General features: G+C 35.8%; 2 protein-coding genes across 2 annotated transcripts; one reads left to right on the forward strand and one right to left on the reverse strand.

Annotated features, from left to right (window-relative positions):
* Nucleotides 1-2513: 2513 nt before the first annotated feature.
* Nucleotides 2514-3467, reverse strand: LOC127227675 (olfactory receptor 52E8). Its single transcript, XM_051192031.1, has one exon. The coding sequence runs from the start codon at nt 3465-3467 to the stop codon at nt 2514-2516; it is 954 nt and encodes a 317-aa protein (XP_051047988.1).
* An 8121-nt stretch (nt 3468-11588) lies between these two features.
* LOC127227609 (olfactory receptor 52E8-like) lies at nt 11589-12564 on the forward strand. Its single transcript, XM_051191987.1, is given in 2 exon segments — nt 11589-11624; nt 11626-12564. Coding segments are annotated over 2 exon segments (975 nt in total).
* The last annotated feature ends 11702 nt before the right edge of the window (nt 12565-24266 follow it).

A 24266-nucleotide genomic window follows, 5' to 3' on the forward strand; every position in this document is an offset into this window, starting at 1 on the left:
TCTATGGGTATAGTATCAGTCTATACAAATGGGATCAGTCAGAACTGGCTAGATTATGCTGAGTAACAAACATTGCTACTGCTGTTAGTGTGTTGAATCATATTATATGATCTCCTTTGCCTGTAGACTGTAAGACCACTGACCTCATTAAGCAAAAAGCAGAACAGTGTTTACCCCAGCTGAGAAGAGAGCCACCATGAAGATACTGATCAGAGGACAAAACCTTCACTTATGAGATGAACATATTCTAGGAATCAATGAACAGTATAAATTTTGCAAGATACACAGATCAACTCAATAAAGTATACATATGCCAAATGATCATTCTGTATACCTTTACTGTATGCAGTCTTTGTTTACATACTAAACATTTTAAAATAAAAATAATAAAGAAGTATGTAAAGAAAATAAATAGGAGGACAATGAAGTTCAATGTGGTATCCATTCGTATTGCTTTATTCTTTCCTTGATGTGCCACTGTGGATTCTGCAGCATAATCTTTTGGCCTTTTTCAGTTATTTTTTTCAGCAGTCTTCTTTTATCATCAAATATTAATTATAAATAATAATAGATTTCATCATGACACTTTCATTTATGTGTGTAATGAATTTATATCATATCCACTGCCCATTGCCTTTTCCCCTCTATCCACTCTCACTGATTCCCTTCTTGGCTTTTTTCTTAGGACTTTCATCCTTTTCTTTCCATTTTTTTGTAGTTCATAACATTTCAGTAACATTTGTCACAGGATCCAGGGTGGGAGATAACTTGCAAAAGCCTAGACTCCTTACCAGTAGTTACATGTCTCCCTCCCCTAGTGACCTGTGACTGCTTGTTGATGCTCAAGGAAGAGTCAAGTCTCACGAGTCTTAGATACCTAGTTCCTCCTGGCTACCATTATCTGTCTGTAAGTTCTCAGAGAAAGGTGGGATTTCATGCCACTTCCTCATGGCAGGATATTGACAGGCCCACTCTTGTGCAGATTTTGTGTACATTAACCAAGCTATTCTGAGATCAAGAATGTGTCTGCTGAGTAATTCTGTCCTGATTATAGCAATGCATATTTTTAAAGGCCTTTTTCCTAAAAACATGTTTCTCCAAGTTAATTTTAAATTCTCATTTGTATTTCTAAATTGTACTTTCTAAACATTTATGTTAAATGAAGTATGGAAATACATAAGTAACTTAAATTTTTTTCTTCCTGGCATTTTTCTGCAATTTTATTTTTATTGTTTGAGAATTTCATACATGCATATAACATGTTTTGGTCAAACCATGACCCATTTCATCCCATCCAATTCTTTCTCTATCCCCCACCACATCACTCCCAAGAACTTCATGTTTTTGTTCTCTCTGTCTATCTCTCTCAGCACATTGAGTCCACTAAGCATTGCTTACATGTGCACAGGTGTAGAGTCATCTTCAGTTCCATGAGTAGTATTTCAGGACCCACATCCCTGAAGAAAACTTATTCTCCCACCTCTAGAGGCAATCATTTGTATCACTAGCTTTGGGGGTGGAACTTCATGTGCCTTTGTCCTATCCATTCTGAGACCTTCTAAATCTTCAGAAATAAACCTTCATATACACTACTTTTAAACTTAGCATTTCTTATTTTCCTATGAAAGTAATTGCATAATATACTGTCTTCATCATTCTACTGCTCAAAGAAAAATCACATGTGGTACTTGAAAACTGTTTACTTACATGCATATGTATAATCTGTGTGTAATATAAATATTGTACACTATATATATGTATTATTAACATGCATCATATAATTTGTATTAAATGCATCATAAATACTACTCATTCAACAAATAAAACTACTTATTTATGAGTTTATATTTCATGCTATATCAAAGTTACATTGTCACCATTTTCCACTGTATTAACTTCTAATATCTCTGCTTGCTTCTCTATCTGCATGAGAAAATTACATTAACAACTAAGTAAGATTACAGTAAATATAATGGATGAATGCACATTCTGATCAATGTCTTTGAGCATATGATATATTTGTAGTATGCTGATTCCATGCTATATTTGATCAAGTTGTTATCATTGTTATCAATATTATATCACCATCCTGGAAGCCACTTAATTTATCCATAATGGCTCTGCAGTAATCAAGCTTATTCTTCATTGTATTAAATTCTGCAAAATCTTAGATGAAAGAAAATCATAGCTGAAGGAATCTCATTTGGCCTTAATTAGTACTTCCTGCTAAAGATGAAATTTAAATAGATCACTTAGCTTTACTGAAAATAAATATATCCACTGCAAAAGAGGAAACTGTCCTATATACAGAACCATTTGCATTATCCAGCAATATTAATGAAATACTTACAAAAATAGTTTCATAAGTACAAGATATTTGATTCACACTCAAGTGAAATTTTGGTCACAATATTTATGTCTCTTTTCCAATTTTCAATGGACTAAAAACAAAAATAACTACTTTCAACAACACGAGATGAAATTCTGGAACAAACTCTCCTAACTGCAATTGGTTAGTGATCTTTCTGGAAGAAAATCCTCAACACTCGTTCCCGAATCTCTTTGGTCCTTACCCCATAGATCACAGGATTAAGGGCTGGTGGGACAACCACATAGAGATTAGCCAAGAAAATGTGGATATACTGGGGCACATTATGGCCAAAACGATGTGTCAAGAAAGAGAAAAATGCTGGTATAAAAAAGGTTAAGATAACACCTATGTGAGAGCCACAGGTATTGAGAGCTTTGAGCCTGGCCTCTCGAGAGGGCAGGCAGAACACTGCATAGAGGATCCTGACATAGGAAAGAATAATAAGAACCACATCCAGTAACAAGAGAACAATGTTGCTAAGACCAAACATGATGTTGGCTTTGATGCTAGCACAAGCTAGGCGAGCAATGCCCATATGCTCACAGTAGGTATGAGGGATTATGTGGTGCCCACAATAGGGCAGCCTCAGGAGGAGAAACACCAGTGGAACAACCATGTATAGACTTCGCAGGACAGCAATACCTGCGATGACACCAATGACTTTGTTGGTGAGGATGGCAGTATATTGAAGGGGCTTGCAAATGGCAATGTAGCGGTCAAAACCCATGGCCAACAACATAATGCTTTCCATGACAGTGAAGAAGTGAATGAAGAACATCTGGGAAAGGCAGCCTACAAAAGATATTTCCCTGAGACTGAACCAGAAGATGCCCAGCATTTTGGGTATGGTGGTAGTGGTCAGACCCAGGTCAATGGAATCCAACATGGCTAGGAAGTAGTACATGGGCTCATGAAGACTATGTTCAGTTTGGACGACAAATAAAACACCAGCATTCCCCAGTATTGCAATGAGATAGAGAAAACAAAAGGGCAATCCAATCCAGATGTGTGCATCTTCTAACTCTGGGATGCCCAGGAGGAGGAATGAGGAAGGATGGACTTGTGAGTCATTAGACATAGACATTCTTTCAGTCATGGATAGATGCTATGCTTGATACAGCTGAATTTTGGTGTGTGACTAATATGATTCTTGCCAACTTAGTCCTTTATCTTCATTCCTGGTTAAATATAAAAATAATGTTTTAATCTTCTATTAATATTTGTAGAAATAGATAAAAATGCTTTTTGTTTCATGTGTAAGTCTCCTGAATTTCACAAAGCATCAGGTATAGAGCCATCATTACTACACTGAACTCATGTAATGTAAACTTCGGTGTGACCAGAAATATGTGGGGAGGATGACGGTCCAAAGTGGGTGTACAAGGTAGTGTTACATATCCATTTGCTTAATAACCATAAGAATTGCTCATGCATTTGTTATATTGACCTTTCCCTATCTGGGAAATGTGATGTGTATAATGTTATCTGCATGTGGTGTTATGTAATAAGGTGGTCTGGCTCTAAGAGTGGCATAAACAACTTACCTTCTTTTGTTTTGTTGCATGAAAAAGTCGTGTCATGTAGATCTCAATATTTTCATAGGTAGATGAAGAGATGAAACTATAGGTATTTTAGTTTATATTATTGGAAATGTATCATTCATATATATTATAACTCTATTACAAGCCTCACCAGCTTTGGAAAATAGATAAAAACAAAGGGAAAAATAATACTTTACAAAGATCATTTTGGTCTTTTGTAGCTATAATGAAAATATGAACTGAAAGATTTATTAATATAGGCAAAGCTTACATTTAGTCAGTGGATAAACAAATGTATCCAGTAAAGAAACTGTCCAAATACGGACCACCTATTGAAAGAGAGACTACCCAATTTCTCAATACATTTCTAATGTGTGTGTGTGTGTGTGTGTGTGTGTGTGTGTGTAGAGAGAGAGAGAGAGAGAGAAAGAGAGAGACTAAAGTACTCAAGATATTTCCCATTTAGTTCTTTCTTTGATTCTATTCCAGTGCCATGATAGTAAATTTTGAACAAGTAATAAATTAAACATCTGAAGAAAACAAGTATGAAGCTCATTGCTGCACACTTATTTACAAAACATTTTGCACTAATAATGTAAAAGTAATTGTGTTATGTATAATGATACATAAAATATATTCAGATTTAACAACACTCAACTGTTACAAAAATATAAGGTATCTATTAGAGATGTTTATGAATGTAACCAGTCTTGGGGTGCAGTTGATGTGGGAGGATAAGGGGAATTTTGGAAGGAGTGGGAGAAGAGAAAGAATGTGACCAAAATACATTGTATGAAAAAAATTAAAGTAAATAAAAATATAGAGTTCTACATCGGACTTGTAAAAATACTTAAGGATACTAGTGTCTCTTAGATTAAACTTATGATGATCCACATGCCTTCATAGTGGTACCCATTTTAAGCCTATAAAACATAGATGAGATGAAAAATAATTTGACAATTTTAGAAATGGTTTGAGGAAGACTATTTATGTGTATGCACATGTGTCTTCTAGGATGATAATACTAGGGCAAATCAAACTTAAGCTCTTAAAATTGGTACATGAAGGTATCTGACATAAGATTATAGCTCTATTCTTCATTTGCTGAGTGCATACACGGTATTACAGTTTCAGAAGCATTTTCACAATTCATTCCATCATGTATTTATAGGGATTCTACAAATACTTGTGTCAATTAGATAAAGCAACACAAATTTAGGTAAAAGTTGTCATACACTCCCTTCAGACATAACAGTTTGTGGCAAGAAATGTAAAACTACAAACAGGACATTTTTAACTTATCCTGAAAACATTATGGTAGATGTATACACAGAGTACTATAAGGAATATAAGGGATTAAGAAGAAATCCAACAAGAAGACTGGAACTTTGGGAGTGGAATTGCATGCCTGTGAACATACACACGAATATATGTGAGGGTGGGCATGATTGTTTATGCATACGCATATATAAACCTCACATGTTTTTCCTCAAGTAACATATATTACTCATTTCATTTCATTTTATCTTTATTTTATTTTAATAACAATTCTCTCATTGACTTAGAGCTCATCTACCAGGCTAAGGTGGTTGGCCAACAGGCCTCGGGGATCCACCTGTCTCCACCTCCTCAGCCTAGGACTACAGCTATGTGCCAAACATGCCCAGCTGTTTATGTTGGTTGTGGATGATCAAATTCTGTTCCTCATGATTAGAAGGCAAGTGCTTTGCCAACTGAGCTATCTCTTCTGAAGTACTGCCCATTTCAAAACACCCCAGGTAAAGAAGAAAAGGCATTTTGTTCTAGATAAAGATTAAGATCAAAGTGGGGAAAGTGGAATCACACTGACTAATTAATATGTAAAAAAGGAATGTGTGGTCCTTTTATTTATCTCAGTGAGACTCATAGGCTGACCAGCCAGTGCCCAGGTCATCAGCAGTGGCTCTGGAGAGCAGAAAATAAGAACAGCATTGAGGTTACCTACCATAGAAAGAACCTTATGTCCATGGGCTCTCAGGAAAGCATCATGGTCTCACACCCCACACATCTGCTCAGAAGCATAGGAAAAATAAGCACATGGACTTCCCTTTCTCTAATTCTGAAACCCCATGGCCAACTGTCTAGCATAAAATCCATGTTCTTTCTCAGTTTCCCCTCCATTTTCTCGGTCCTATTTCATAAATGTCTACTATAAAGAGTCATTCTTCATGATTCACTTATTCATAAATTCACTAATTCAAAAACATGTTTTTAGAACCCCTTGATGCATCTTGAAAACAGAGAAACACTGTCTCTTCTTGAAGTTCAGACATGTGTAAACTTACATGGCATCACAAATAAAAATTTAAAAAATGGATATACTGGTGCAATGTCATCTTCTGATTTTTCCTCCTTAGTTTTAAGTATAAGAATCTGTATGGTCACACAAAAAGTATATGTAGGGAAGGTACAGCCTTGGAGTCTGCATGGATGTGTAATTTTTCTGCATTTGGTGACTACACATTCACCTTTACTCCATCACTTCAATCTAGCCACGCAGACACCCTTTCTCTGTTCCCCTTGATATTTTTTTCACAGTCTAAGAATGACATGACTTACCTTGGTTTCTAAATCTCTATGAAACATCAGCTAGGCTAATCCTGGGCCACACTATTTGTTTGTTGAGCAGAATTAATTTTCATTCTTTTCATAGGCCTGATTCTCCTAAGAATACAACCACAGTATCATGGGAACCTTCACTGAGAGCAGTGTGCAGACTCTGGAGAATTCTTCCTCTCGTTCACTTTTTGTATATACAGGATGTGAGGGCAAGGGCCTCATGTAGTGCTGCTCCTTTGCTTCTTCCTAAAGACCTATTCCTTTATTTGCACCAATAGAATGTGTTTGACTTATGATTTTAAGTTAAACTTTAACCTCCTTGTACATTTCTGGGATTCTTGCTGTTATCTTCCCTATTCATTCTCTGTTCCCCTATTCCCCCTTTCACAGAGAACTTTTACTCCTGTGGGGTTTTTGTTTTATCTTGTTTTTTGTTTTTGGGTTTTTTTTTTTTTTGCTTATGGATAGATAAATACATTTTCCAAAACTGTGTTTCTGTGATAGAGCCTGTTTTATCTTGTGCATCTCACTGATGACAGACATCTGCACACTAGATATTAAAGAAGAGTTTCTTCTGTGAAAAAATGCTCTGATGCACCAACAGCTGTGTCAAAAGGACTGCCTGTACATTAACAGAAACACTGACAGTGGGTTAAGTAGCCATTGAAATTAATCAGAGAAACAGCAAAAATAAGCATAACAAAAGTAAGAAGGGAGTCATAGTAAAGAAAAGCAGAATTTAGTGAAGTATGACACAAACATATGGTTCCAAACATAGAAAACAAAGAAGAGGCTCTGAAAGGTACCCAAATTGAACTCTTGTCAAGAGAATTCCTTGAAAAATGATGGAAGAACTTATCAGTGTCAAATATTATAAACAATAATAAAGATTGGTAGCTCTAACTTTTTAAGGGGACAAACTTTGTTTTATTTTTGCCAGGCTCAATGAAGTATAATGACAACTGAGGAGTCTACATATTTAGAGTAATGAACAATGCTTCAATGATAGTATATATTATAAAATGATGAAATTGAAGTAATTAACAAGTCACTTACCTGAGATTTGTCAAGAGAGCAATAAGATGTATTTTTTTTCAGGTCAACCATGTCATTTTTATGACAGATACAGCTCTATTCAAAATGATCTCCAAAACATACCCACCCCCTTTATCTTTATTTCCTAACCTCACTCATACCATGGCCTCTTCTCACTAGCATTATATTTTCTCATTATAGGAATTACTTAGCTGAGACCTTATAGTGTTTTTCTGTGCATGGCTCATTTTACTGAAGATGGTTTCTTTCAGTCTATTTTCCCACATGTGACAGAATATGCTACTGGTAGTTGGCAATGCTCTAGGAAAAGGCTACAGATCCAGGAATATATGGGCATCACCAAATGTTATTGATGACTTTCGGGTAGGGAACTGGGTGGATTTGGAGAACTGGGAAGAAGGGTGAATGTGACAAAAAGCATTTTATGAGAGTCTCAAAGAATTAGTAGAAAATGAGAAAAGGGAAATTTATGTATCCATTGGTATAATAACTATCTACCTTGACAAAATATCCCAATGTTGCTTGAATAGTTTTCAGAAGACTATCTGATATCTTAGCAATATCTTATCTCTTTTAATTTTTGGCTATAAATTTTTAATTATTATATTTTTCTTGAAAGATTTTGATGATCTCTCCTGGAAGGCATCACTCTCCCTGTAGAGTGCAGGGGGGGGGGGTTCGGGAGGGAGGGAGGGAAACATGGAAGGGAGGGAGTAGAAACTGGGATCAATATGTAAAATAAGAAAAAATTATATATATATATTTATTAATTTATTTTATTTTATATAACAAAGTCCAATTAAATGAAAACAAACATTTATACACAATATTTGGGAATTTGGGAGTTGTTCTTTCCAAACTACTTCCTGCTGGTAAGGGGCGCTGTCACAGGGGATTCGAAGAAGATTCAGAAATCCTGGCTGTAGTCTGTAAGGCTGCTTTGCCCAGCTGTTTTGAATGTAGGATCACCTTGTACTCTGTTCCAGGTGGTCTGGTGTGATCAAACCACATTAGTCTGGAAGGAATCCACATCTTTTCATTTTCTGTGGAAACAGAAATAGAAATCCTTTTCCCCTGTAACTTGACCTTCAACTTAAATTTTGGAGTCAAAGCATTTTTTTTTTAAATTTATTATTTTACATGTCGATCCCAGTTGCCTCTTCCTCCCTCCCTTTATGAAATACATATTTTCTAAGAATGGAAATGCTACCACTTGCATAAATTCCCAATAGAGCCCAAAGTGAGTAGAGTAAGCAACACATAAGCTGGATGAATGGGGGCTGGGAAAGGAGAAAGAAAATAAAGATAAAATGGGTGGGACTTGTCAAAAAAAATCACAATATATGAAACAACAAAAAGCCAGGATTAAAATCAAATACAGGGAAATTGTTTACTGAGATTAGCAAGAGTGACTATTCACCTGATGCAATGACTAAAGGGAATTACTGTTCAGGTTATTAAAAGAACTCTGGCATCTGGAGATGTTATTGCTAACCATAGGCTCCAGAGCTTGAGAACACACACACACACACACACACACACACACGCTTCATTGATATCTCTAAAGATATATTAAAGGCTCATTTTAAGCCACATATCTGTATTTTTAAACTGAATACACAACTGTCATGGCTCTCAAAGAAAGAAAGGAATCTTGGTAAGTCTTTGCAATATGCTTAGAATTTAGGTTCTCAAAAATTGAGTCAAGATTTAGAAAATTATTGGAACTTTTGAAGAATAAAAATATAATTAAAAAAGAGTACACAACTATTCATGGGTGAAAATACATGAAATCAGTGAACCTGATGTTACATATTAATGCTATAGACAGATGTTAATAGGAAAAACATTGGAAAACATTTGGAAAAATTATTTTATATCTATGATATTTCAAACGTACATAATTTGACTTATTCAACTCAGGATTAAACACTACTGTGCATTTATTTACATGAAACAGAAACTCGGGGCCTGATATAATATGTCTACACTCAGTAAACTGAGAGCAGAATCAGTATTTAATTCTGTGTCATAGTCTAACAGCACTAAATGTTCTTTAATCGTATTAGTTTTCCTACATTTGCTGTCTTTTTAGTGACATAAGTGATATACAAAGAAAAAGGTCATAATAAGTAAAATACACAGCAATATATTTTGAGTCTTTATATTGAGTTCATAATACTTTGACAAAGAAAGAACACAACATAAAATTAGCAGTTTTGCTTCTCTTGATTTTCATATTTTGAGGGCATTAATTTAAAATCAAGTATGGTTATTAAAGTTTAGAGTTAAGTACAAGATGAGAAGATGAGGCATGAGATACAAAGCTCAGATACGGCAGCAGCAACAAGTTCTTTGGGAAGTAAGGTAGCAAACTTAAAGAACTTCTATTTGCACAAAGAGTGCAACTCTTTATTAGTTTGTGCTTCCAGGGGCTAATCTCCATGAATTTGTTCAAAGTGAAATTGGAAATGACATGCGTAACTGTAGGATGCAGCCAGGTCATAGAATCAAAAATACACTGAATGAATTTCTCAAAGAAATTTAAAAAAAAAAAAAAAAAAAAAAAAAAAAAAACACTTAGAGGAAACTGACCAAGAACATGAACTTGTTTGGAGATTATTTTGATCAAGTGGCATTAGTCAACATGAAAAGGATCAAATACGATGCTATATCAGTCTAATAAAGCAGTCATGCTTATATAATGAAACCTCAATAAAAATGCCTCAGTATCTTTCTCTAGATAGTAATATACTCCATGCATATTGTCACACAATGTCAAGTGGTTAGTTCATTCCAACTCCATGAAAAGATATTGGTTACCTCACATTTGTAAAGCTCAGAGACTTTCCTAAGCCTATCTTTCTGGATCTAATTATATTCCTTTTCCAGTAAGAAACTGCATGACTGAACATAATAGCTTTGAATGATTTTTATGAGTCCCTCTAGTAAGTTCTTGAGAGGAGGATAGTTTGGGAAACCTAAGAATAAAGATATCAGACGTTAAGGTAGACATGATATTTGTGCTCTAAAACTCTGCACTTTAGCTCCAGGCTGATGATCAAATTGATTCTACATATATTCAACTAGAAGTCAACAGGCTTTCATAAAGCAATTTCAGATGGGGATGATGTTTCATCGGTCACCATTTTCTTTTGCTAACCCATGTTAAATTCTTAAACTGAAACTATCTTTAAACAGTCAGATCATATAAGATATGTGTGTCTGCTTGTAGACTCTGAATTCAGTTCCACTGTCTTTTTCTGAGTTTTAATTTATTCAGTTATAATTAACTTTTAAAATTTATTCACTGTTAAAATTATCATAGCTTTATAAAAGCTTTAAAATATTGTAATCTAAATCATGCAGGTTTTTTTCTTTGGGGAAATTTTGTATAAAACTATTCTTTCTCATACCCATACTTGCCCCTCTCTCTTTGTACTGCTTCTAATAACAAATTTACAAAGACGGATATAGATTATGTCACTTTGTCACATTAGTTTCCACTTGTTTTGAAAGCTTGACCCTTCTGTTTATTAACATAAACAGAAGTGCTGAGAAGTGGTTTAACTTACTAAAACATCTCTTCTCCATACAACCAGATGCAGTAAAATTTATGTAATCAAATTATAACTGTGAAACAGCGTAAGTAATAATGATAGATCCAACGTTTTTCAAGTTGATATCAAACTAATGATGCCTATTGTGGTACTTATCAGTTTTAATTGGTCCCTCCTAATATCTAGCTCTTGAAAAGAGGGAGTTCACATCCTTCTTTATGCTAAACACCAACTTTAAGAACATAGTGCAGGGCATATCTAGCATCTCACCTTCATACACTTTTGGTGAAGGTGAGCAGTGTTACTAGGATTATTCATACAGAGCTGAGGTATTGGGGAAAAGGCATTGAAATAAATATATTTTTAATATCAACACAGTATTTGAAGACTCTTTAAATTTTTGTAGATCTCGATTAAGCCTGCATGAACTGTCCCATGGAAACTGACAACAGCCTTTAGACCATGCCCAGCATCAGTCTGCAGAAGAATGCCAATTCCCAATGTCACTGAGGCCCACCCTCTTTCCTTCCTGTTGCTGGGGATTCCAGGACTGGAAGCTGCACAGTTCTGGCTAGGCTTTCCCTTCTGTGTTGTGTATCTGATCGCCCTTGTTGGAAACCTTATCATTCTTTTTGTCATATGGACTGACAGGAGTCTTCACCAACCAATGTTCTACTTTCTGGCGATGCTGTCTATGATTGACCTAAGTCTCTCTACTGCTACCATCCCTAAGATGTTGGGCATCTTCTGGTTCAGCCTCCAGGAGCTGTGCTTTGGTTGTTGTATTGCTCAAGTCTTTTTTATCCATTTCTTCACAGTCATGGAGAGCATCGTACTCCTTGCCATGGGCTTTGATCGTTATGTGGCTATTTGCAACCCTCTCAGATACACTATGATCCTAACCAACAGAATCATTGCTGTGATTGCTGTGGTGGTGGTTATAAGAAGCCTATGCATGATCATTTCCATCATTTTTCTCCTTCTGAGGCTGCCTTACTGTGGTCATAGAATCATCCCACATACCTACTGTGAGCACATGGGTGTTGCACGACTGGCCTGTGCCAGCATCAGAGTCAATGTCTACTATGGTCTTGGGAATATTTTCATTTTGTTTCTGGATGTGCTTCTTATTATAGTTTCCTATTCTAGGATCTTATATGCTGTCTTCCACCTTCCTTCTCAAGATGCTCGCCTGAAGGCTCTTAATACTTGTAGCTCCCATATCTGTGTCATCTTAGCCTTCTTTGGCCCTGCTCTTTTCTCCTTCCTCACTCATCGTTTTGGTCATAACATCCCTCAATATATTCATATACTCCTGGCTAATCTCTATGTAGTCGTCCCTCCTGCCCTCAACCCAGTCATTTATGGAATCAGGACCAAACAGATTCAGCAGCGGGTAAAACATCTTTTGACTAAAAACAGATTGAGTGAGAGGTAATTTCTCCAAGTAATGGGATAATAAGGTCTAAATGTACTTTAATTAATAATAAAAAGTAATAATTTTATTAAAATGGAACATCAGAGTTTTACTGTGTAGTCCAGGGTAACTGCTAGCATGAAATCTTTAGGCCCCAGCTTCCCTAGTGACTGGTATGCTTCAGAAATATATTTATAATATATACAATGTATATATTTTAATATATTTATGTAGATATAAATATACATATACATATATACATATGTATATGTGTATACATACATACATATATGTTGGTATTAGCTGTTGAAGGTATGCTCTATCCTCTACTGAAACCTGGCAGAATATATCCATGTAACATGTATAAAACACACACACACACAATTATATATATGTATATGTTGGTGGTGCCTATTGAAGACATGTTATAAACTATATTGTCTTTCTACAGCAAGTTCCAAGGAATCATGCTTCAATTTGCTGAAGGAAAAACTGACTGTGAGAACTGTCAAGTACTAGAACTCCTACAGGTCATAATATTTTTTCATAAATATGTTTATAAACAAGTCATATGGTCATGACAGAAGTAGATTTTGGTAATGGTCATATAAATTAAAAGGAAGCACTGTGAACTAGAAAGTCAGATTTTTAGCCACACGAGAGAGAGAATGCACGTTTGTGTAATGGGATTTAAACTACATGACTTTATACAAAAACAAATGTGTAAAACTAAAAAAAAAGTGTTAATGAACTTCAAAAAATAAAAGGAGAAAGTAGCATAATATAGTTTGTGGGGGAAAAAATCAACTTTTTTTCACTATGAAAAGGTAAACACAAAAAACAGCAAAGTAGATAAGCTGTATATTCCTGGTTTTCAAAACTAGAAGTCAAAAATATAGAATTACAACTGGCTATAAAAATCGTAAGTAATATATTGTCAAGCAAAGATGAAGTCAACTATGATTTTTGAAGTTGTAGACATCGCCTTAGCCAGATGTATAACACTCCTAGTGATTTTCTCTAATTTAATATACAAACATTTTCAAAATCTGTTATTAATGATGCTTAAACTTCAGAGTTAAGTAGAAATAGTAAAGAAATGGTGGAAAGTGATCATTAGCCTTCCCCAAAGTTGGTATAAGCAACAATGTGTTTGTACATATACTATCTGCTTTAGCATTCTTCAACCCTGAAACTATCACTGCATTCACTTGATGACTGAATAACTGAGACAAAAATCCCTCTAAAATTCACTTTTAAAATTATATTTGAGAACCAGGATTCTCTTCTGACCTCCTTTAAATATACACTAAAATAAAGGATAAGTTAGAAATAAAGTATTAAATATACATTATCAGAAGGAAACTCACAATACAAAAATGAGTTACATATATGTTTATCATAAATTCTACTCATGTTCATTTCCATTACTCTTTCTCATACCCCTCACTCTTCTACAAAAATCTTTATTCATCCCAAGAAGTTTCCCTCCAATTTTCAAGTCTCTGTGTGGGGAAGCATCTGTGTACCCATTTATGTTTGTATGTATGCACTTGTGACTCATTAAATTTAATTAAGATGCCCACATGAGCATTTATGGAAAATAACTTCCTAAGTATGTGTTATTTTTATATTTCCCATTAAATTATTTCTCCTTGACTCATTGTGCATATTCCTTTGTCATCATTTGTCCATTTGTTCTTTCAGATTGAAATATAAATGCTTAAAGGGTAATTTTAATTAGTTTATACATTGCTACAAACAAAATACATGAATAATCAAGTTTAAAAAGGAAGAGTTTATTTGGGTTTGTATATCGAGAAATAAAGATCGACCTTAGAAGAGAAGGCATGGGAGACAGGAGTTGTGGGCTAGATGGTCACATTGCCACAGTAGTAAGAAGTCAGAGAGCAAAGAGTAGACTATAAAAGTCAAGGTCTTCCCCCTATAACATACTTCCTCATTGAAGGCTCTACCTTCTGAATGTTCTACAACATTTCTGAACAGTGTCACCAGTTAAGGGTAAATGATTCAGATACATGTCATATTCAAACCACAAAACTAAGAGGCAAGATAATCTTGAAGAAAACATTTTAGAATTTATGCTGTTATACACAAACAATTTCATTAACTAATGTGTGCAAAATTTGTACACAAATGAGCACCTTGCTAGAAAAACAAGCACTGAAAGAAAAATATTTGCCAAAAGTATATGCAAACAATTTGAGAATGTGTTTACTTTTTGATAAGTGACACGGAATGAGATGAATAACAAGTTACATCATTTGTGTGCAGAAAAACAAATGAGATTTACCCCTGAAACATTACTTTTCAATGTGACTTTCAGGGATAGTGTTTTTGAGACATAATAGAGAGGTTGCACATACAAAATCAGAAAGATTGTAATAGTATGCACAAGACCATAGCATGATGAAGTCAGACAATATTTCAGCATAGAGAGGGGAAGTGGGTATGAATTTCCATATTTAACTGAGGAGCTGTTGGCAACTGTTAGCTTTTGGGACAGAGAGGGTCAGTTCTATTTAAGGGTGTGACCCCTGCTGGAATCCTTTGGATTCCAATACACTCAAGGTAATTGGACAACACAAATTGGACTTGAGTTTAAAATAATGAGGACACAAAGTTGAATGGGGAGAGAAACAGAGAAAGATCGAGAAGGAGTTCCTAGATCTAGTAGGGAAGGTGAACATTATAAAAATTCATTATATGAAATTCTCAAAGAATTAATAAAAAAGAGAAATGTTATTTTCTCACCTTCTGAGTTTAGGTGAGGATGTAAGTTTCTTTGGAATAATAAATGTGATATAAGCTGAGGCTTAAAGAGATATTGTAAATTAAGACTTTTACTGTAGCACTTGAAAACCTGGGAGTATGATAAGCAAGTCTGAAGGATTAATGGCTACAGGGAAGAGAATGGATGCTAGCTCTCAGTTTTCCATCAAAAGTCACTGTAAGTGAGACTGTCTTCAACAATCCAGCTAACAATGATTTATGATAAAAGAAAGGCTCATGAAATTAAAACAATGTAACCCAGACTGAAATAATATTGCATTCAATGAAAGAACATTGAACTAAGATAAAATCATTGTTTTAAGCCACAAACTGCAGAGAAGTTGGCTATGTCACAAAAGCTAATTAATGCAATAAATGTAAGATTTGATTTGTAATGTGTATCCGTAAACATATGATAAATCTTACCTAAGAATATAAGAAATTATATTAAATACTATAGTGTTAAATTATGCATGCTGCTTCCATTTACTAAGAAGATGGCTCTAGGATTGCAGCCCCAATTCATGTTTATCTTAGGGTTTCTGTGGTGGAAATGACTAATTTGAAGACTCACCCAGAGAAAGACCATCTCTCCAGGACCGTCTTTGTCAGAAGCACAAGTATTTGGGTTAACACACCTTCCCCAGCTCATTTCTACTGGATGGTGCGAGTACCTAATGTGATTGATGATCTATTTTATTCTCTAGCTTTCTCTCTTACTCTTTTGTTCAATCTTGCTGTATATGTAACAACCTCACTTTTTCAAAATGAAAGTCTGGCTGTTGTGGATAATTTTTCACATGGAATAGAAGACATAAGATGAAAGATATTCAGCATATTTTTAAGAGAAGAAATATTGGTAAATATTTAAAAAGGAAAATTGGTCAGGCAGTGGTAGCACATGTCTTTAATCTCAGTATTTAGGAGGCAGAGACAAGCCAATCTCTGTAAATTCAATTCCAGCTTGATATACAGAGCTAGTTCTAAGAGAATCAAGGCTACACAGAGAAATACTGCCTCAAAAATCCATACAAAAAGAAATTTGATGAAAACTCCAAAATCTTCTAGATATTAGAGTCAGTGACCATATTATGTCACAAGTATCAAGGTATATGTTAGACTTTAAAGTAAGAGGTTAAATACTGTTCAAGACATATATATATATATATATATATATATATATATATATATATATATATGAGTGAGAATATTTTCTCTTAGGCTTTTTTGGTTAGAGGATTTACATTGTAAAAATACATCTCATCACTAAAATCTTTATAGGAAATATGTCTTTTAGTACAGGTTCCTATCTCAAAAGGAAAATAAACAAATATAATGATTTAAAGTGAAGATAATAATGCTGTTCATGATCACCTGGAAGAAAACACTCACTCCTTTTATAGTAAGATTAGAATTTAGAACTGCCATTTTTTTTTAAATTCTGGAGCTTATATAACCCAGCAATATCTAAGCATTTTCTCCATCCAAGACACTGTGCTAGATGAACTGGGGTAGAGTTGAATGAAATATTACTTTAATATCCCCACACAAAGAGAGTGAGAATGTCAGACAACCTTAAATGAGACCAAAGCAAAGTCTGCATACTGTAATAGTAGCATGAAAATACACAAAGCACAGAGGTCATACAGATTACTGTCATGGAAGAATGCCACTGGGGAAGATATAAAGGAAAGTAGAAACGAGTGATGATGATTTTATGTGAAAGATCTTTTGTCCCAAAAGACAGAGATGGGAGTAAATTCAATTCACAAGTCCCAACTAAATGTCTAAAGGAAAATTGGTTATTGGATGAAGGCAATTGGTCACAGTTCTTTTTATAATTTACCTTCAGAAGTTTATGGTGTACAATAGAGAAAGGGAGAATTATAGGAAGAGATATTAAGGAGAGATTGGGTAGAGTTAGGCTTAATATGTGAAAAATAGGTGTAGATAAAATAGCAAACATGGACTGTGAGGGAACGACAGACTAGGAAATAATGACCTTGTCTATCGAAAAAGAAGAATGTACATGAGAGCAGGCCAAACAAAACTGTCTTTAAATCAGGAAAATAACTCTCTCTGTGATAACAACTAAAATGAATCTGAACCTGTAAGACAAAAACCGATTCACATATTCCAGTGTCCCTTTTGTATCTACAGTCAGGAAATGAGAGCCTAATCATGTCTTGGAAGGACTATCAAGCCTGCTGCACCACACAGGAAGGGTCACTTAGGAAACACTACTTGTTCCATGCATGGGAAACATTAGGATTAGTTTTCTTAGGGAAAATGGAATTTTTATCCCAATATAACTAAAGAGCTGACCATTTGTCTTTTTACAGACTCCATCTTTTGGACACCAGAAACAGGCTGGAATGGGGACTCTTTCTGTATTGAAGGCACTGATAGGCTTATTTGTACTCTCTACACTAACACAGAGATGTATATATTTCAAGAGCTTACTCTTTCCTCATCTTAAAAAAAAACTTATCTGTTTTCATGCCCAGCCTAAGCCAGCATTTATACTTTTCAATAAAAAAAAACAGAAGACTTGCTTGGGAAAGTAAATTTTTGCAGAGTTCACCAGATGTGCTCCTCAAGCTCATCTTCCTTCATCGTCATATTTTCCTTCCTTATATTTTACAGCTCCTCCTCTGATCTAAAGGATTCTATCCAGTGCAGTGTTTCTCTGCTATGCCATAGGAAAGATTACAGTGTAAGACCCTGGGATGCAAGTTTACACACAGAGGTTCCTGAAAATTATGTTCAGGGATCCTGGGATATGTCTAGAGTACTAAAGCATCTCTCCATGGGGTGAGTGAAATCAGAATCCCAGAGGTGTAAAAGGGCTTCCCTTAAGAACCTAGACCATAAGTCTATCCAACTCTATGTAAGGACTGGGAAATAAAATATTGAGACATCAGAATTCAGGCAGGGTACAGAAGAGACAGCCAAAAGGAGGAAGAGGGCTCAAATATGCAGAAGCCTCCCTTTTCTTAACAATTGTCATGACAAGTATTCCCTACAAAGAAAAACACGGCTCAGGGGCCTGTGATATACATGAAGGCTTTGTACACTTTCGCTTCTGTGCCTTCCTTTTCTCTTCATTCCTTTCATTCTCTCTCTCTCTCTCTCTCTCTCTCTCTGTCTCTCTCTCTCTCTCTCTCTCTGTCTGTCTGTCTCTCTCTCTCTCTCCTTACTCTTCCCTTCTTTCTTGTATCAACCTCCCCCTGATACAATCATATTTCTTTATTGTGAATGAAACCATGGACACACAATACTTCAATAATAACGGAAATTACAAAGACTAGAAAGCTGACACACAGTAGCAAAGCCAGAACTGAGGTTTGTTCTGCATCTTCTATGACAGAAGAAAACTTGCAGATCATCTTTGCATGTGTCTTGGGGATAGAGATGTGACTGATTTCAATATCCAGATAGAATTTCATTGGTAGTTCCATCTTTGCTATCATCTGCTCCTGTGTGTCTCATATCTCTCCTCATTTAAGAGTCATACCATCCATTTTGATCACTTAGTCCCACTCTCTTTGGTAACTGTATCTAAACTTTTGAGGTAATGCCCTGCTAGAGCTGCAAGCCTCAGCCTGTTATTCTGGCCTCAATCATGCCTCAGTCTTGAAACAGCCTGAATAAACCTTCTTTCCCATGCCATTCAATTTTTTTTTCATCCAACCATGCTGAGGAAAGCTGAAGCTGGAAGAGTAAGAATACAAAGAGAGCCTGGTTCTCTTCAAACTGAGTAGTACTAGATATATTAGTACAAGTGGATATCTAGAGATGTGTAAATGTCTGGTCTGGTAGCAGCCCTTCATTCTCCTGTAAAACCCACTCATCTTCCAGACTACAATGACCTCATTTTAAATAATAGTTTTTCCTTATCATTTTGGGTTAAAATAAAAACTAGGAAACATTAGTAATTTTTTTTAGATTTTTTTCTCTCTCATCCATGTTTATTGCTAAATGCTTAACATAGTCCTAGGCAATAATTCTTAACTATCAAATACATAGCCTGCTTTAATAAAAAAACAAAAGGATCTGTAAAAAGCCTGACAAAATTCCTTGTAGATGTGAGTAATTGTGTCTTTTGTCTTAATCCAATGTGATTCTATACATCATTTGCCTTCATATATATAGGACTTCATAAAATTTAGAAGAGGAAATAAGGTTAATTGTATGGCATAAGCCAAAAAAATAATCTCAGAAAAAATTCTTAATGTCATGGATTTTAAATATTTGTTCATATTGACAAAGTCCAAATATGGGTTGGTGATGCCAAGCTGCCTGAAGCTATGGCTTGACAAAGATTACAGTGCTCTGACAACTTGGACTGGTCCTTCACTTCACTTTCTGAATTTTGATGCACAACTCTTGAGTATGTCTTTGACATGTTTGATGTTTGAAATCTTTGCTATTTAGGGCCCTTTACTGAAGGCTAATATTGGGACAATATAACAATTCTTGTGAAAGCTGATGTTAGGAATAAAACTTATGGTGATTCCCTGGGAGAATTAGTTGCATAAGAAATTATTACATGGGCTGTAAAGATGGCTCAGAAGTTAAAGGCTAGGCTCACAACCAAAAATATAAGAAATTATTACTTAAGTGGTACTAATGAGCATGAGATACAGGATATGGACCAAATTATTTATGAAGAAAAACCTAGGGAAATTTTAAAAGATGATAAACTATGACTGACTTATTAGGCTTTTGTGGTTTTTTGTTTGTTCGTTTCTTTTGGTTTGGTTTGATTTTTGACTCATATACACAGAACTAGTATGAACAAAGAAAAGATTCTTGATTAAAAAGCTAATGACAGATCTTGGTACCCTCCTGAAAGCAAAATAACAGTTTTAGGTGTCTGCAACCTGCAGAATTTTCTGCTTTGTGTTCATGAATCAGGCATGAGTTTTACAGCTAATGTCATGTACACCTCTAGGCTGTTTACTATAAATTTTCTGTGGAAAAATGTAGTCTATCCACCTTTGTCTACAAATAAAATGACTGGAGTCTAAATAAACAGACACTTGTTTTCACAGAGTGTATCTAATAGACACATCTTTAGCATGATTTTCATACAGCTAGAGCAAGATCACTCAGAAAGATCATCTCTCTCAGAAATAACTAACTTGCAAATTGTGAGGCTCAGAAAGACAAGTATTAAGTGTTTTTTCTCACACGTGAAATATGAAAGATGGTAATTATGAAGATAGAGGAGTATTATATGGGGAAAAGTTGGATAGGACAAGAGGAACTATATTAGGGTAATAGAGGTAGAGGGGTAAATGTTAGCAATGAGTTATATGCAAATACAAAACGAGACCTACCACTATGGTCAATTATCCCATTAGGAGTCAACATAGTCTGGCACAATAGGTTGGAGCAGGGCCCAGCCCCTCTCTCATGCATTAAGTCTGAGCATGGCATCCCACCATTAAGAATGGGATCCAGTGTTTAGTTGTGGGTGTCTACTTCTGTTTCCATCAGCTACTAGATGAGGGCTCTATGATGGTAGATAAGTTAGTCATCATTCTCATTATCAGGGAAGGGCATTTCTGGTAGCCTTTCCACTGTTGTTCAAATTGTTAATTGGGGTCAGTCTTGTAGGTCTCTGGACATCTCTCTAGGTTCAGTTTTCTCTTCAAACCTAAAATGGCTCCCTTTTTTTTTCAAAATATATCTGGTAGTTTATTATTTATACAAGGGAAGCCAAAATACAGAAAAGTAATGTGATTTGCTCTTCATCCATAATCAGAGCCAGAATAAGATCCCAAACCATTCAAGCCAGAAATTTTCCTATCTCATTTCTCCCCATTTTAGAGAGGATCCCTGAACCTGCAGTTTGGGAGGTTGGTGATTTTAATGGCTCCTTCTTTTATGGTCTCTCTCTCTGTCTGTCTCTGTATGTCTGTCTGTCTCTCTCTCTTCTCAATCATCTATTCCTTACTCAATCTTTCTAGTCCCACATGCTTTCTTCTCCTCCAATTCTTTTTTTCCTAGTTCCCTCTCCACTCAATGCCCCCACTTCCAATATGCTCAGGAGATCTTGTCCCTTTCCACTTCTGTGAGGGACCTTATATGAATCTCTTAGAATCCTCCTTATATCCTAGTTTCTCTGGTAGCGTGAATTATAGGCTGGTGATCCTTTGCTCTAGGTCTAAAATCCATATATGAGTGAGTATATACCATGTTCCTCTTTTTCTGACTGGGTTACCTCATGCAGGATGGTTTCTTCAACTTCCATCCATTTGCCAGCGAATTTCAAGATTCCATTTTTTTCCCACAGTGTAGTATTTCATTGTGTAAATGTGCCACATATTCCTTATTCATTCTTCTGTTGAGGGGCATCTAGTTTGCTTTCAGATACTTGCTATTACAAATAGTGCTGCTATGAACATAGTTGAGCACATGTCTTTGTTGCATGGATGTGGATCATTTGGGTATGTGCCTAAGAGGGGGATTGCCAGGTCCTGTGGTAGACTGATTCCCATTTTCCTGAGGAACCGCCATACTGATCTACAAAATGGCTGAACAAGTTTGCACTCTCACCAGCAGTGGAGGAGTGTTCCCCTTTCTCCACATCCTCTCCAGCATAAGTTGTCATTGGTGTTTCTAATTTTAGCCATTCTGGCAAAATCTGGTAAGATAGTATCTCAAAGTTGTTTTGATTTGCATTTCCCTGATAGCTAAAGATGCTGAACACTTTCTTAAGTGTCTTTCAGCCTTTTTGATTTCCTCTACTGAGAATTCTTTCTTCAGTTCTGTACCCCATTTTTTAATAGGATTATTTGGTGTTTTTTTTTTTAACCAGTTACTTGAGTTCTATGTATATTTTGGAGATCAGCCCTCTGTCAGATGTAGGATTGGTGAAGATCTTTTCCGAGTCTGTGGGCTGCAGTTTGGTCTTGTCCACTGTGTCCTTTGTCTTACAGAAGCTTCTAAGTTTGAAGAAGTCCCATTTACTAATTGTTGATCTCAATGTCTGTGCTACTGAAGTTATGTTCAGGAAGCGGTCTCCTGTACCAATTTGTTCACGGGCACTTCCCACTTTCTCTTCTAAGAGGTTCAGTGTGGCTGGATTGATGTTGAGGTCTTTGATCCATTTGGACTTGAGTTTCCTGCATAGTGATAGACATGGGTCTATCTGTAGTATTCTACACACCATCATCCAGTTGTGCCAGCACCATTTGTTGAAGATGCTTTCCTCCCCCCATTGTATACTTTTAGCTGTTTTGTCAAAAATCAGGTGTTGGTAGGTATGTGGGTTAATATCAGGATTTTCTATTAGATTCCATTGGTCTACTTATCTATTTTTGTGCCAATACCAGGCTGTTTTCAAGACTATAGCTCTGTAATAGAGCTTAAAGTAAGGGATGATGATGCCTCCTGAAGTTCCTTTATTGTACAGGGCTGTTTTGACTATCCTGGGTCTTTTGTTTGGAATCTAGATGCAGAGAGGGAGGACAAGACCAGGCTACAGAAACACACAGAGACAGCTGACCTGAACAAGGAGAAGCTAATGGGCCCCCAGACTAATAGCTGGGAATCCAGCATGGACTGACTCAGACCCCCTGAACATGGGTCTCAGCTAGAAGGCCTGGGCATTCTAAGGGACCTCGGATAGTGGAACCAGGATGTATCCCTGGTGCACAAAAGGATTTTGGAGCACATTCCCCATGGAGGGGATACTCCCTTAACCTAGAGACAGGAGAGAAGGCCTAGTCCCTACTCCAAAAGACTTGACATATTTAGATGACCCCCCCTCCTGGAAGGCATTACCCTACATGTGGAATGGGGGTGGGTGGGAGGGGAAGGCGGTGGTGGTGGGGGGCATGAGAGGGTGGGAGAGAGGGAGAGGGACTGGCTTTGATTATGTAAAATAAAAATTTTAAAAATGGCATCCAACACATTAGAATGTATTTAAATATTAATAATTATAACTATTATTTATTTACCAATTAACTTTTTTATTAGAACACAGATAAGTAAAACAAAACTTCAGATTTTTGAGGGGCTTTGTTTCATATGTTCATCTAACAATACAAAAATAAGTAAATAATAGTACCTCCATCTATAAGGAAAAAGAAGGCTTTTAATCATCTCAAACAAACAAAATAATTATAGTACAGCTAGATACACACACACATACACAAATATTACTGAACTTCATTGACTAAGATTTTGTTGTTTTCCTTTCATTTTTTTATTTTTTATTTTTGGGGGTTGTTTGCTTGTTTGTTTGCTTTTGTTGGGTTTTGATTTTGCAAGACAAAGTTTCTCCCTGTAGCCCTGGATGTCCTGGAATTTGAATTGTAGACTATGCTGGCCTTGAACACAGAATTCTGCTTGTCTCAATCCCCCAAGTGCTGGGATTAAAGAATTTGGGCTGCCACCTTTCAGTTTGTTGTCTTTTTATTTTAAACAATAAATTTTTCTCTTTTGAGATTACAGTGAACACGGTCACACTACACATTAAGTCATAAAAAGGACAGAAATCACTGTTGCCACTAATATGGCTGACCCCTCACAATATGTACAAAATACAGAATTTAAATAATGAGACATGGTATTTTTATTTGTTCTTGGATCCTGTCTGCCAGTTTTTTATTGAGTATTTTTACATCAATGTTCATGAAGGAGATTAGTTTATAACTCTCTTTCTTAGTTGTATCTTTGTGTGGTTTGGGTAGGGAGTAACTATAGCCTTGTAAAAACAGTTTGACAGTGTTCCTTCAGTTTCTGTTGTGTGAACAACTTGAAGAGTATTAGAATTAGCTCATCTTTGAAATTCTGGTAGAATTCTGCACTGAAACCATCTGGTCCTGTGTTCTTTTTGGTTGGGAGAGTTTTGATAACTGCTAATATTTCCTTGGGTGATATAGGTCTATTTAAATTTATAGCTTGTCTTGATT

This window comes from Phodopus roborovskii, unplaced genomic scaffold (assembly GCF_943737965.1).
Source record: "Phodopus roborovskii unplaced genomic scaffold, PHOROB, whole genome shotgun sequence".
NCBI classification, from domain to species: Eukaryota; Metazoa; Chordata; class Mammalia; order Rodentia; family Cricetidae; genus Phodopus; species Phodopus roborovskii.

Coding starts and splice junctions, on each gene's coding strand:
- LOC127227675 (XM_051192031.1), bottom strand. CDS start 3,467: ATGACTGAAAGAATGTCTATGTCTAATGACTCACAAGTCCATCCTTCC.